At 47.8% G+C, this 13,975-nt stretch overlaps 1 protein-coding gene across 1 annotated transcript in view; it reads right to left on the bottom strand.

Annotated features, from left to right (window-relative positions):
• The window catches only part of Vps50 (vacuolar protein sorting 50), a 171,998-nt gene that overhangs the window by 34,358 nt on the left and 123,665 nt on the right, over positions 1 to 13,975 (bottom strand). The window contains exon 24 of the mRNA XM_050186790.3: positions 4,823 to 4,944. Coding sequence (XP_050042747.1) covers positions 4,823 to 4,944 — 122 coding nt within the window. The remainder of the gene's footprint in view (positions 1 to 4,822; positions 4,945 to 13,975) is intronic.

A 13,975-nucleotide genomic window follows, 5' to 3' on the forward strand; every position in this document is an offset into this window, starting at 1 on the left:
CTCATTGTCCCTTTAATCACCATCATAACCTTATCAATTCTTACAAGGTTTGCATCATTAGTGCAGTGAATCATTTTAACTTTTTGGTTCTGATTTCCTTTTGACATACTTATCCCATTGCTCCAGCCTCTCTGTACCTGTTTGACCCTGAGGGCATATTCCCGACATGCAAAAACGTTAGTTTTGGTCACATTCGAGACACACCTAATGTGTGTGTGCTTGCATTCACCTGTTATTTGGGTTCGTAGGGCTAGCTTTCAGGAACATTTTCAACTAATAAGAGCACTTCGCAATGTCTCCAGGTGATGGCAGTATTTTGTTTTTTTCCCTTACTTCATGCATGAAGATGCTTTCGCAGGATTTGTGGTGCAAAGCGCCAACAGAATGGCTACGGATTTTGTGCATATGTTTTATGGACGAAACTCACATGAGTTTTGTGAATCAGAAGATGATTTTAGTGCCGTAGATGAGTATATCTCACCTTCATATGTTCACCAAACATCCTCAGATGACAACACTTTTGAAGAAAGTGACAATGAAGACCCTACAGACTTGCAATGCAAATTCTGGCCTCCACCTAGGAGAAAGTTTCGAGTGCCACCACACAGTGCTAGTACTGTTGAGGACCTCAGGAATAAGTACATTTTCTGAAGTAAACTGCTTAAAATGCATTTGTTTACCTGAGCACTTTTTCTGGAAGGCTTTTGAATAAGTGAAATGGCTCCTGACTGTTAAGACCATAAATTGGGTATATGTGGATTATGCAAAGGGATAAACAGACACTAAAGGCAAATATTAAGTCAAGCTAAAGTGATAGATTAGTGCTTGAGAATCTCTAAGGCGTCAATATTATCATGAACAGAGCCTTATAATCGAGAATTCGAGGTAAATGCAGGACATGATTAGAGACTCTCCCGGGACATTCAAGTACTTGCGTGATGACGAAAGCACTCCTCAGTTAAATTCTGTCACTAGTACTTCACCACTCGTTTCATCAAAATTTCATAAAATGCTACTTGCCCGTCCTATTGCATATTTTAGAGAAAAAAACTCATTTGAAATTACCCTTGAAAATGATGCAGGTGGTCGGAATGTGCCACCCACGCTTTAGTGTTTCACTGGTTTCACTATTGCATAGTGCTGTGATGGTTTTGCTGGCTCGTGAAACTCGCACAAGCTACAAGTAGCAGAGAATTCAACTTTCATGTGATGACGTGGGATGCCCGAATGGTCTATGCCGCTTGACCAAAATGCAGCTGCAGCGGCAAATCTGCCGCTCTGTCTTTGCTCGGTACAGCTGTCTGTCGGGCGCCGTTTTACTCAGCGACGGCAGCAAAGGGTGGCGATGGTGTATGCAACATCCCCACTCCCCCGGTTTGGTGGCGGGAGATTTGAATTTCCAAATAGGTATTTGGACCCTTCAGATGCAATTTTTCCATAAACTAAGTCTTTTCTTGGCACTAAAAAAGCGTAGCGAGGTTTCTGGAATGGTATTTAAACAGTCGACGTCGACTTCGTATTTGCCTTTAGTGTCCCTTTAAACGAGCGTTACAATCAGCGCTGGTGACCCGCCTGGTAAACATAAACTGCCGCCATCCAGGGGCCAGTTGGGGCATGCTATAGCAATGGGCGAGGTCTCAAAGATGCCCATTCTGCTGCAGGTTAGTTATCTCCCGAACGTGAAATGCAATCGATGTAGTGATCCTTCCTTATTTGCAGTGTCGTGCCTCCTGGATTCCCTTGACGGTTAGTGGTGGCTGTTAGGCCAGATGCTTTGTTCTTTTTGTATCAATGGCCATCTGGCTTTTCTTTTCCTTGTTTTTTCTGGCGAGATTGAACTGAACCTTGGACCCCCAACCCTTGAATCCATATCAGAGGCCATTGCCCAAATGGAGCTCTCACAAAACACCCTCTTGTTCGAGCTTGCTTTGATCCGTTCTGCTCAGACAAATATAGAAAATATTGTCAGTGGTCTCTCCAGCTGTTTTGATGAAATAGAAAAAAATGTTGAAGTCTTCTGATCCAATGACCAACCCATCGCTAATACTGTCCTTGAAAAGGTGTCCTCAGAAATCAAGGAGCTTGCAGGGAAATACGACGACTCAGAGAACTGCCTTCGCCGAAACAACCTGCTGTTTTTCGGAATTGCAGACGCCAGTGACGAAATGTGGGCGAAGTCTAAGTCGCATATCATATCATTCTGTGCGGAGCACCTTGAAGTAACAATCTTGAGTTCTGATACCGAGCGAGCTCACAGGCTTGGTCGTTTCCGCAATAATAAACAACGTCCCATTATAGTCAAACCATATAGCATAACCCTTTGAAGGTTTTCGCCGTACATGTACGGCAGCGGTTTTCTGTCCCGCAAGGTCTTCGCCGTACGGGTACGGTTTCGACCCTCCGTTTGAAATTTCGCGCCATAATGACGATGAGCGCTCATCGGGAGGTGCTGCCACCTCTTAGCACTTACAAGATGCGTTTGAAATTGGTGCTACCTTCTTGGGGAGATAAACAGAGCTGATTGCTAGCTTCAGCGCGTCGCTCAGACTGCGGCAACGCCCCTTTGGCGGTTTCGGTTTCGCCGCGTGATCGCAACGGAGGCGCGCGAAATGTCATTTTTTTCTTTGTCGGCACTCTCTTGCAGGGAGGTGGAAGTTGATTTCTATCTTGATTGGCGCTGCTCTTAGCTTGCTTATAGCGGCGTTCGCGAGGTATTCCCGCTCTCAGTGGCAACGCGCTTTCGCGGTTTCGGTTCCGCCGCGTGATCGCAACGGAGGCGCGCGAAACGTTGCTTTTCTCTTTGTCGGCACGCTCTCGCAGGGGCGGTGGAAGTTGATTTCTATCTTGATTGGCACTTCTCTTAGCTTGGTTATCACCACTTGCTTATCAGCGCCGTTCGCGAGGTATTCTCGCTCTCCACGGCAACGCGCTTACGCAAGAGGGTGCCTCAGACCTCTGCCCAAGGCAGCCGCACGCAGAGATGGCATGTGTGCGCCAACACAACTCCTCGCTTCAAGAGAACAGACACGCATTTTAGGTGTGCAGACTGCGATAAGGCGCTGTGCGTAGACCCGTGTTACAAGGAGTACCACGCTTGGAAATACTATTGAACATTTTGCAATTCTGAGTGATGCCGACACCAAAATACTGTTCCTAATTATTTTTGACTATTTATTCCCGACCTAATACATTTTGGACATTCAAGATCCGAAAAAAAAATAATTTGACCACCTGGGAAAGTTTTTTTCAAAATAATTCGACCCTCAAAGGGTTAAAACGAAATTGAATATTTTGTCTGCTGCATGTAAACTGAAGGAGACATAATTTTCAATTCGAGTAGATTATTCTATACGTGTACACAAAGCTTGAGCTAAGATATACGCATAAGCCTCAATAGTAACATGCCTTTTCAAATCCGTTTTGATAAGCTGCTCATTGGTAACAAGTAGCACACTTACAATACCAGATCACATTGTGTACTCGAGTTGAAAATATAGTGTTCACCGCATATTCCAAGGCTTCCATAGCTAACATCGTATCGGCCAGTACATCACCCTGTCAGCGCACCTGCAGACCACAGAATATCAGCCCTACTTACCATTATCCGTAGCTACTTTCCTAAAAGATGCAAGATATCACGTCTATGCTTATTCCATAAGTTCTATTACCATTTTCAACATCTGCGTCAATCACTTCTTATACTACCAACACATTCGTCATGACACCTGTACAATTCCCTCAATTTACAGTGCCTGTATGGATCAACTTCTGCTTTCAATAAATTATTTTTATCCACAGCAATCCAAGAATGAAATGAACTCCCAGATGCAATCACCATGGAGTGTGATCCTGAAGAATTAAAAGAGTAGTTGCTTTCACATTTTGGAAATTAGAATTGAATAAATTTCTCTTTGCATCCCAAGTGTTGTTCCATTTGGAGTCACCTGTACTCCTATTTTATTTTGCTGTATTACTTAAAATGCATCATTTCAATTCGTTCTTGTTGTAACATTTTTGACTTGTGTATGTCTATGACAACTCCCCCCCCCCCCCTTATAATGGGTCCTTAAGGGCCCAATAAATGATGATGACGATGACGATGAATGTGTACTGTCACAAGTAATTTTGACACTTGAATTCAATTGAACGTTTGATTTCTTACTCCTCTATTGAACAATATTCAACTTGAATTTGATTCAATATGAAATGTATTTGCACAATCCTAACTGCTGCATACAAATGATGGTGAAATAGCATCTAAGCATGAGGCAGTCATTACACAGAAACAGTCTTTGTGAGCCAGTTAAACTAATTCAGTCTTTCATGCAACATCATTCAAGTACACCATGCTTTTGTTTCTGCACAAAAGATCTTGACCCAAGTTTTGGGAAAGCTGACAAGGAAGGCTGGGATGACCAATCAATTAAGAAAACAGGAATTCTGCACATGGGAAAAAATTGGGTTCATGCCGTGAACATGCAGCTCCGTTAAAAAAATTTTTTTGCAATAACAGACGAGGATGCAGGGAAGAGAATGCAACACAAGCGCTCCTCTTTTCTAAGCCTCTGTCTATATATGCACTTATTTCTTTTTCAACATGAATCAATATCAAATTGCTCAGTTCACTTTTATTATGCAGTTTCCATGGAAAGTCTGTCCCAGAAATGATAGAGTATATAGCTTTTAACCAATGCATCAACATGGTAAGACCGAACAAGAGCTAGTCATAGCTCTAACTGAATGGTAGAATCTAGCAGTATCAAAGCTAACAGAGAAACCGGAACCAAGGCAAAAGGACAGGTAACGTATCAGACAGACATACCCTTCGATGAAGGTACGGTGGGCTATGCGTATGGCATGCTCCCAGAGAATTTCTGTTGCCTCTGATGGCAGAGGGATCTGCTTGGCCACTTCCGAGAGGCGCATCAGGAACAGCTGCAACTCCTGCAAGGGTTCATGCTTTCAATATGGATGCCTGGCCAGTAGGATGGAAACAGCATATGCAGACATGCCTATACAGTTGAACCTCGATATGGAGAGGTTGGTAAAATTGCCAATTCGTTTCGTTATAATGAATTCGCTATACTGAAATCAGACCTTTTATGCAAACTGGTACAATCACCGATAGATTTTCTCACACAAAAGGGGCCGCAAAGAAGGATGGCCCTTATCAAGCTGCCACCCTTCTCGGCTCATCCTTGCACGCTTTCATTCACACCCAAAGCATAGATAAAGTGGGGCGCATAGTATCTTATCGCACTTGGACTGTATATGGAACACAATGCTGCTCCGCTATGGCGTGCGATTTGAGAGGTGCATTCGTATGCAGCCACTTGTGATTCAACCATTTGAGCATCTGCGTCCGCAGAAGTTTCAATTTATTAATTTAGATTAGGGGACACAAGCCATATTCAAGCATTGGGGGATGCAAACCGTCAGCCAAATAAAGGAACCTAAAGCAAGCACAAAAGACTGCGAAGGACCCAAAGTGAAGTCTGTGTCCCCCAACACTTGGGCACGGCTCATGTCCCCTAATCTAATTCTCCACTGTCTCGGCATTGCCATGCATTTTTATGGGCCCAAACTTTCGTTATTTCGATCCTAAAATTTCTCTTCGCCAAGTAATTTGAACCTGTCCAATCAGCATGCACACACCTAGCCCATATAGTGACCCTAATAATGACCCCGTCAGTGGCAGCGTCTGTCTTGCTGGAGTTTGGGGGACAGTGCGTGCGTTGATCACACGTCATTTCCCATCGAAAACGCCTATTTTCAGCCTGCCCTAGGAGGATTTTAAAGCAATTATTGCAGCTCACAATGTCCGACTATGATATTTACCTGATTCTAAGGTGTGCTCCCCCCCTTTCTTTTCAAGAAAACTGGGCTGTAAATTGCTGTGCCATGTAGTCGGACACACAACCAAAACCACCTTCGGGTGTTTGTATGCTTTATTGCATAACATAGTTTTATTGCAGCGAAGCTGACTTTAGAAAACCGGCCACCAATGTGCAGCACATGTTAGACCCTTGCACGTTTTTCTTGCTAAATAATCAATCGAGGGCATGTTAGAACAGTGAAAATACCACCACACAAATCAGTAGTGTGTTTCATATTTTTTTCTGTATACTGTTTAATTCGACCAGCTATATAATTCGATCAATCTTGTGGGTCCTGTCAGGGTGGAATTAATGGAAGTGGACTGTATTGAAGTTTCTTATATCGAGGTTTAACTGTACTTGTGTCAACCCAACAACTTAATACATTGACATGTGTACTTGTTTATCGTTATTGAGTGACCACATTTGACCACCTAACAAATGTTATCGCATAGCGCAGGACGCGCCTACATGTACTGGAAGTTTCTCGAATGTTATTGATGGTGTCTTCGATCGGGAGCGACTCCGGCGGCTGTTTCCGCCGCCACTGTTGCTGCTGCTGCGGCCTGGCGTATGTGACCGGCCCCGTTGTTTGGAGGCGCTACGGCGGGGTCCGCCTGCAGGACCTTTCTTGTCTCGGTTTCTTCTCCCAGCGTCTTCTTCCTCTGCTCGGCGTCGTTCCCAGCGTCGCCGGCGGATGCCGTAGGGCATCTTGAAACGGGCTTTGCAGGCCTTGTCCGTGGTCAGGTGTTTGCCTCCGCATAGGCCACACTTCGGGACACATCTGTGGTCTTCGGCAGGGTTGGAAATTCCGCACCCTCGGCAGATCGTGTTCGAAGGATCCGGGCACATGTCCATTCTTTGGCCCACTCTTCCACACGCATAGCATACGTCGATTTGTTTTCTGTGCAACGTGCACTCCATGAGCAGGTTACCGTATCTCACGTAATTGGGTACTTTGTGCCCTTCGAAAGCAATGACGACTGATCGGGTCTTGCCGATTCGGTTTGTCTGTAGGGCCGTTGGGTTATGCTTGTGCACAACATTATCATGAATCTCCTGGGCCGTATCCTCAAGCGGGATGCCCCTTATGATGCTCTTCCCCGTGCCGTGGGGGGCCGCTTCGTAGGTACTTATTTCGTGCGCCGTGCCGCGTATGTCGATCCTTCCTACTCCAGCGTATCGGTCAGCGTGCTCTCTCCTGGAGGTGCTCACCACACGACGTCTTCACTTGCTTCATTGGCGAGATCTGTGCCGCTGCTGCAATTGCACGACTTAGTTTGTGGGGAGATACGGGGTTCTCCTCCGTACTCTTGGGACAAAGGAACGACAACACAGTAGTGCAAACAGTCACAAGGGCATTTATTGCACCTTTCATAGATCCATGCCTGCTAGCCGAGTTGCTATCCCCAAAACATGCCGATGGGCGCGCAACAAATCTAGAAGTCCGACTTACCGCGACCGCATTGCGAGCGAATATGTTCGCCCCATGCTGGATCCCAACGCCTGGTCGTGCGCGTGTACAGTCACGCCAACGGTGTCCAAGGCGGCCACGCGAGAAGGTCTCGCAGAAGCATGGGTCGGAGCGGTACGGCACGTCCGTCCCGCTTGCTTCCCGAACCCAAAGAGACCAAGCGCCTTCCCTTTCGGCGCCCAAGTAACCCCGCAGCAGCGCGACAGTCGCGCCATCTCTCGCACCGCGCTTGTACCACTCCGACCGCCAGGCCACGCGAGCCGTGCGGGAAAACAGCATATCAGGGGATGCGCTATGCGGGAAAAACATCAGGGGATGCGCGAGAGTCGCGCATCCCCACATCCCCCCAACCTTAAATCACTTCTTATTCCGGCGAAACATGTCACACGGTCTAACATTAACCCGTGCTTCGCGAACAAGGTGGTACATGCAACAGTGGCCGCGCCGGGGAAATGTCCACACGCTGTCCGTAACATGCGAGCCGACTGTCCTTGGGGTACACCGCTGGTGTCCGCCGGTCACAGCAGCAGCCTTGCAAACTCGACGGCATCGTTCCAGGCCAGGACTCCGGAAACGACGACGCTGTAGTCGGTACGAGCAAGTGTCGCTCGCGCCAACGCGCCCTGCTGGCAAGAGCCGCCGTAGCTGTCGGTGACCGCTGGCTCCTTTGTCCGCCGCCGAGGCTTGTGAGCTGGATGCAGGAGGCCGCCGAAGTCGCTGCGCCGAACTGGCCACAGCATCACCATCGCCCGGGGTGACTCGATCGTAGTCCGGGGCAGCAGCGCAGACGATGTGCAGGTGACAGCAAGCCAGGGGTGACTCCAATCACGCTGCGTAAACTCAACACACTCGGCAAACACTACAGTAGTGCAAGGGAGAGGAATTCTGCATGCGCATCGCCCACGTGGTACGATGTTCAACTCGGCTAGCAAAAGATCGGGCAGCTACTCAGATGCTAAGTTCACGTGAACGAAGCTCGCTTCCTTGAGCCGAACGAGTAATTTCAATTCGTGCGAGGCTAAATAGAATGAGGTAAGCAAATTGCAACGCCTCAACGCCACGGTCCACCAGGTTGTGTCCCTCCACGTGCGACAGGCAGCTTCGTAAAGCCTTAGGCCTAAAGCGTCGCTACTCTGACAACAACCGGCATCCAAAAACAACACTCAAAATGAGCGCAAAACGGGCAGCCGCGAGGAGACGTTAGCTCTGTGAGGTGGTCCTACTCCGCTCGGTGCACGCAGCATCCGAGTTGACGGCGCCCACCGTCCCAGACGGTGTCAGAGCGCCCGGTGCCAGGCCGCAATACCAGTCAGCCCGTCGTGGCACCCGTGGCCCGCGGCCACCCGGCTCCCAGAGCCGCGACTTCATCCGAGTCAAAGAGATAGAAGAAGCTATTTACATAAGAAATTCGGACCACCCACGAGGCTTCCGTACTCACTCGCTTCAGGCTTGCCACTGCTCCGCGGGCGCTCAGCCTCGCTCTCCCAGGATGCAGACCACGTGGCTCTCGTACCAACGAATGCCATTAAAAAAAACACTTGCGAAAAGGCTTAGCATGTTGACGTGTTCAAATACACTACAGCCACCGCCGCCTCGCTCAAGAAAGCACGCCGCCAACGCTAGCGATCAAAATCCACGCTAGCCCTACGCTTCGGTTCAAACAAAGGTCTCGAACTAAGCAAAACTGTTAAATCTATCGTCCGATGCCCCAAGAGGTCCACGTTGGGCAGCCAGATGTGGGGAGATACGGGGTTCTCCTCCGTACTCTTGGGACAAAGGAACGACAACACAGTAGTGCAAACAGTCACAAGGGCATTTATTGCACCTTTCATAGATCCATGCCTGCTAGCCGAGTTGCTATCCCCAAAACATGCCGATGGGCGCGCGACAAATCTAGAAGTCCGACTTACCGCGACCGCATTGCGAGCGAATATGTTCGCCCCATGCTGGATCCCAACGCCTGGTCGTGCGCGTGTACAGTCACGCCAACGGTGTCCAAGGCGGCCACGCGAGAAGGTCTCGCAGAAGCATGGGTCGGAGCGGTACGGCACGTCCGTCCCGCTTGCTTCCCGAACCCAAAGAGACCAAGCGCCTTCCCTTTCGGCGCCCAAGTAACCCCGCAGCAGCGCGACAGTCGCGCCATCTCTCGCACCGCGCTTGTACCACTCTGACCGCCAGGCCACGCGAGCCGTGCGGGAAAACAGCATATCAGGGGATGCGCTAGAGTCGCGCATCCCCACAAGTTCAACGCGAGTCACGTCGCTCACGTGGAGCCCGCCTCGCGGTCGGAACACGATCTTTATGTCGCCGCACGGCAAGTCTGGCATGCGCGCGCCTTTCAACAATTTGCCCTTGTTTATACTTTTCGCCTTTGAGTGACGTGTATCACTGCCAGTGGCGCCACCACCGAGGTTGTTGCTCCGGCTGTTGACATCAGCCGTGGCCTTGGCACCATCTTGGTTCGTTTGAAGTACGGGATTTAGGCCTATCTTGCCCATGCCTTTGTGCCTGACTCTCTCACCGTCAGTTTTCCAGCCTTGCAATCTTGTGCACTGGTCCGGTGAAATTTCGATGCCGTCCACCTCTACATGCATAGCGGTAATCATCTTAGGTTGATGCTCACTTGCGTAATCACCGATGATTCGATGTTCCGCTGGTGGCTTCACCGAAGCTCGGGCTGGGCCTACCGCTTCCCCGGCCAAGGCCGAAGTCGACGTTAGGCCCAGCGGCGGACGCTCCTCTCGGCACACAAAAGTCCTCTAAATTCGGGAAAAGCGGTCCCCTACCTCGGAATTTGAGTTCCCGGTGGTCCACACAACTTCATGCATCTGGTTGATGCACTTTCATTAAGGTGCAACTCAAAAATCCGGCAGTTCAAAGTAAAAACACAGAACCTAGGTGAGATCGAAATCACCACACCGACTGGCAGTGGGTCATTGCTGTCAGCGCCTTCGCAGAGGGAGGGGCAGTATGGCAACGCTGGCATGATGGGTGGCATCGGAGCTAGCTGTGGAAGAAGACAATGACGAAGGTGCAAGCGCTATATTGAGGCAAAGAATTTCAGACCGAAATCACCGCACCGACTGGCAGTGGGTCAGTGCTGTCAGTGCCTTCACAGAAGGAGGGGCAGTGTGGCAACACTGCCATGATGAGTGGCATCGGAGCCAGCTGTGGAAGAAGATGACAACGAAAACGTGAGCACTGGCTTGCGCATTCGCACCATTATGCCGACGCCCTAAAAACAATGTGTTCATGTCACGTCCGTCTAAGTCAAGCAGTGAATGCTTTGACATTAAAACATGACTAAATGAGAACTACCTTCCTATGGATGTGATGTGATCCATCCATACATCCATAGGAAGGCAGTTCTCACTAAGTCATGTTCTAATGTCAAAGCATTCACTGCTTGACTTAGGCAGACGTGACATGATAGTAATCGAGAAATCTGCAGAGTACAATCACCATCCCTACATGGCTTTTATAGATTACGAAAATGCATTTGATTCAGTAGAGCTACCAGCAGTCATAGAGGCATTACATGATCAAGGAGTACAGGAGGCTTACGTAAATGTCTTGGAAAATATCTACAAAGATTCCACAGCTACCTTAATTCTGGACAAGTAGGAAGATATTTATAAAGAAAGGGGTCAGACAAGGAGACACAATCTCTTTAATGCTATTCACTGTGTGCTTGGTAGAAGTATGCAAGCTATTAAACTGGGACGGCTTAGGGGTAAGGATCAGTGGGAGATATCTCAGCAACCTTCGGTTTGCAGATGACATTGTCCTGTTCAGCAACACTGGGGACAAGTACAACAAATGATTGAGGACCTTAATAGAGAGTGCGGGGTTGACGATTAATATGCAGAAAACAAAGATAATGATCAACAGCCTGGCAAGGGAATAAGATTTCAGGATCGCCAGTCAGCCTCTAGAGTCTGTGAAGGAATATGTTTACTTAGGTGAATTACTCAAAGGGGACCCTGATCTTGAGAAGGAAATTTACAGAAGAATAAAATTGGGTTGGAGCGCATACAGCTGAAATACTCAGATCCTTACTGGAGGCTTACCATTATCACTAAAAAGAAAGGTGTACAATCAGTGCATTCTACCAGTGCTGACATATGGGGCAGAAACTTGGAGACTGACAAAGAAGCTCGAAAACAAGTTAAGGACCACACAAAGAGCGATGGAGCGAAGAATGATAGGCGTAACATTAAGGGAGACAGGAAGAGAGCGGCGTGTATTAGAGAGCAAACTAGGCATAGCCGATATTCTAATTGACATTGAGAGAAAGAAATGGAGCTGGGCAGGGCACGTAATGCACAGGTTCGGTAACCGGTGGACTATTAGGGTTACAGAATGGGTGCCAAGAGAAAGGAAACGCAGTCGAGGATGGCAAGACTAGGTGGGTTGATGAAAATGAGAAATTTGCAGGTGCCAGTTAGAATCGGCTAGCGCAACACAGGGGGTAATTGGAGATCGGAGGGAAAGGCCTTCATCCTGCAGTGGACTTAAAATAGGTTGATGATGACCTTCCTATATTTACACCCACCCACACCAACTATCAGCTGCCTCATTTCACTGGTTAACATTGGATACTAAGGTATTCAACCTACCTGGCTCGTGCATAACACCGATACAGTATTGTGATCAGCTCATAATGTACACAAAGGTGTTGAGATGCCCGAGGTGCCTTCCTTTGGGTAAAAGCGAGGCTTAGTGCAGCAAGCTTATAATAAGGAGGCTGCCCTTGCTCAGCAACTTCTGTGTTGCAACTGCTACAAATGGTACAATTAGTGGTATTCTTGGCAATCAAGGGTGCAGCTGAATCTGACCACAATAAGAGCTACAGAACACATGAAAAATAGTCAATGAAATGATAGCAGAATGAACTTCATGTTCATTCTGCTATCATTTCAGTTTTGATCTTTTTCATATCCCATGAACAAGCTTTACTGCCAGATATTTGTGTTGCCTGTCCCTTATTTTCTGACAGCAGCATACTGCAGTGCAATTCCCATGCTATGTGGGCTCTTACTTAGCAACTCGCTGAGCACGCTGATAAAGTTCACTAAGTTCAGCACACGAATGCTGAATATTGTGAAAGGAAAAATTGTCATCGACCTAACTGTACCACGAAGCTACAAAGGAAACCCATACAGTAAAATTTGTTTAAACCATACCAGTTTAAACAGTAGTTTCATTTTAAAAGTAATAAAATAAGATCCCTACTCAGCAACCATTGAACATAACGTGTTTTGTATCCGCATAAACCGTACCAGCTTATTGCGTACGTATCGATTAACACATTTTTTTAACACGTAGTGTTTCCACTTTTTGTCGCGCAATAACGGCGGTGCGTTGTCCCCATCGGGTGGTCCAGCAGAACAAGAAGCCTCAGAGATCGAAACAACGGCCTCCAAGAGCCCTGTGCATTTGTGTGTGAAGCCAAATCAACATCAACATCATTTTAGCGTCGTGCAAGCAAGGACTCGTGTCATGCCAAAGCTCGGGTAAAAAACACTGGGTGCTCAGCATAGAAGAAAAATTAGACATCGTTCTTGCTGTTGAACGTGAGACGAAGAAGCCGGCGCTGGCACGCGACAGGGATCTGCTGTTGACTACGGTGTGTGGCATTTAGAATGCGAAGACGTTGCTCGGCAACGCTGCTGCAACCGTGAAGAGATGTCTACTATGAGGTTAGACTTTTTGCCATCGTTGCCTCTGTTGCCGAAGTGTCGCCTAACAATAGTGATGAGGGCAACATGAAAAGCGACAGCATGGGTGATTCAGGCCCGACAGTGGCAGAAGCTGCGCATTACGTCAGCCTGATGAATGCAATCGTCGCGACGAGAACAGCCCCCCACAATGAAAAAGGCACTTCGCGACTTCTGCAGTGCTACCACACCCATGCACGGAGAATATGCAACGCAAACGAGGAATCTGCCTGGAAGTGTTTGCCGAGAAGAGGGTGCTGGCTAAAAAGCTAGCTCGCAGCTTCACTAAGTTTGAGGCTGCTGTCTTCACTGCTAGGCCACCGCAGCATCAAGTGAAAATAAGGGACTTTTGTTAAGCAAAGTAAATAAATAGCGCATGTTTTTGCCCTATCATCGCACTCTCCCTCTAAGTTCCATTTTTCACAGGTAAGTGGGCAATCTCATGCTATTTCGGTTAAGCAGTACTATGGTTTCGTATGTACTTTTTCTGAGCTCCGGCCAACTACGGTTTAATGAGGTTTCACTGTACGGGTTTCTCAGAACGTTTTGCAGTTAACGAAAAATTTGTCCTGGTCTAGGAATCGAACCCAGGACCCGTGCCTTTCGGGGAGAATTGCTCAACCAACTAATTAGTGTCCCCGCGCTTGAAGTTGTCAATAAATTTAGCGTCACTATGTGATCTGGTAGCCTTTTGGTTAGCTCGGATAGTATAGCGACTGCTCCGGAAAGACACTGGTCATGTCTTCGACACCTCAACCTGGATGCATTTTTCTCCAACTATGAAACTTTCTTTCTGAGAAACTTGTATGGGTTTCCTCTGAAGCTTCAGGCCACAGTTGGATGAATGACAATTTTTTCCTTCATGAATCTTCCTACAGCATGTATGGTTCTGCAAAACTTTGTCA

The sequence above is a fragment of the Dermacentor andersoni genome, chromosome 2, assembly GCF_023375885.2.
Source record: "Dermacentor andersoni chromosome 2, qqDerAnde1_hic_scaffold, whole genome shotgun sequence".
Classification (NCBI taxonomy): domain Eukaryota; kingdom Metazoa; phylum Arthropoda; class Arachnida; order Ixodida; family Ixodidae; genus Dermacentor; species Dermacentor andersoni.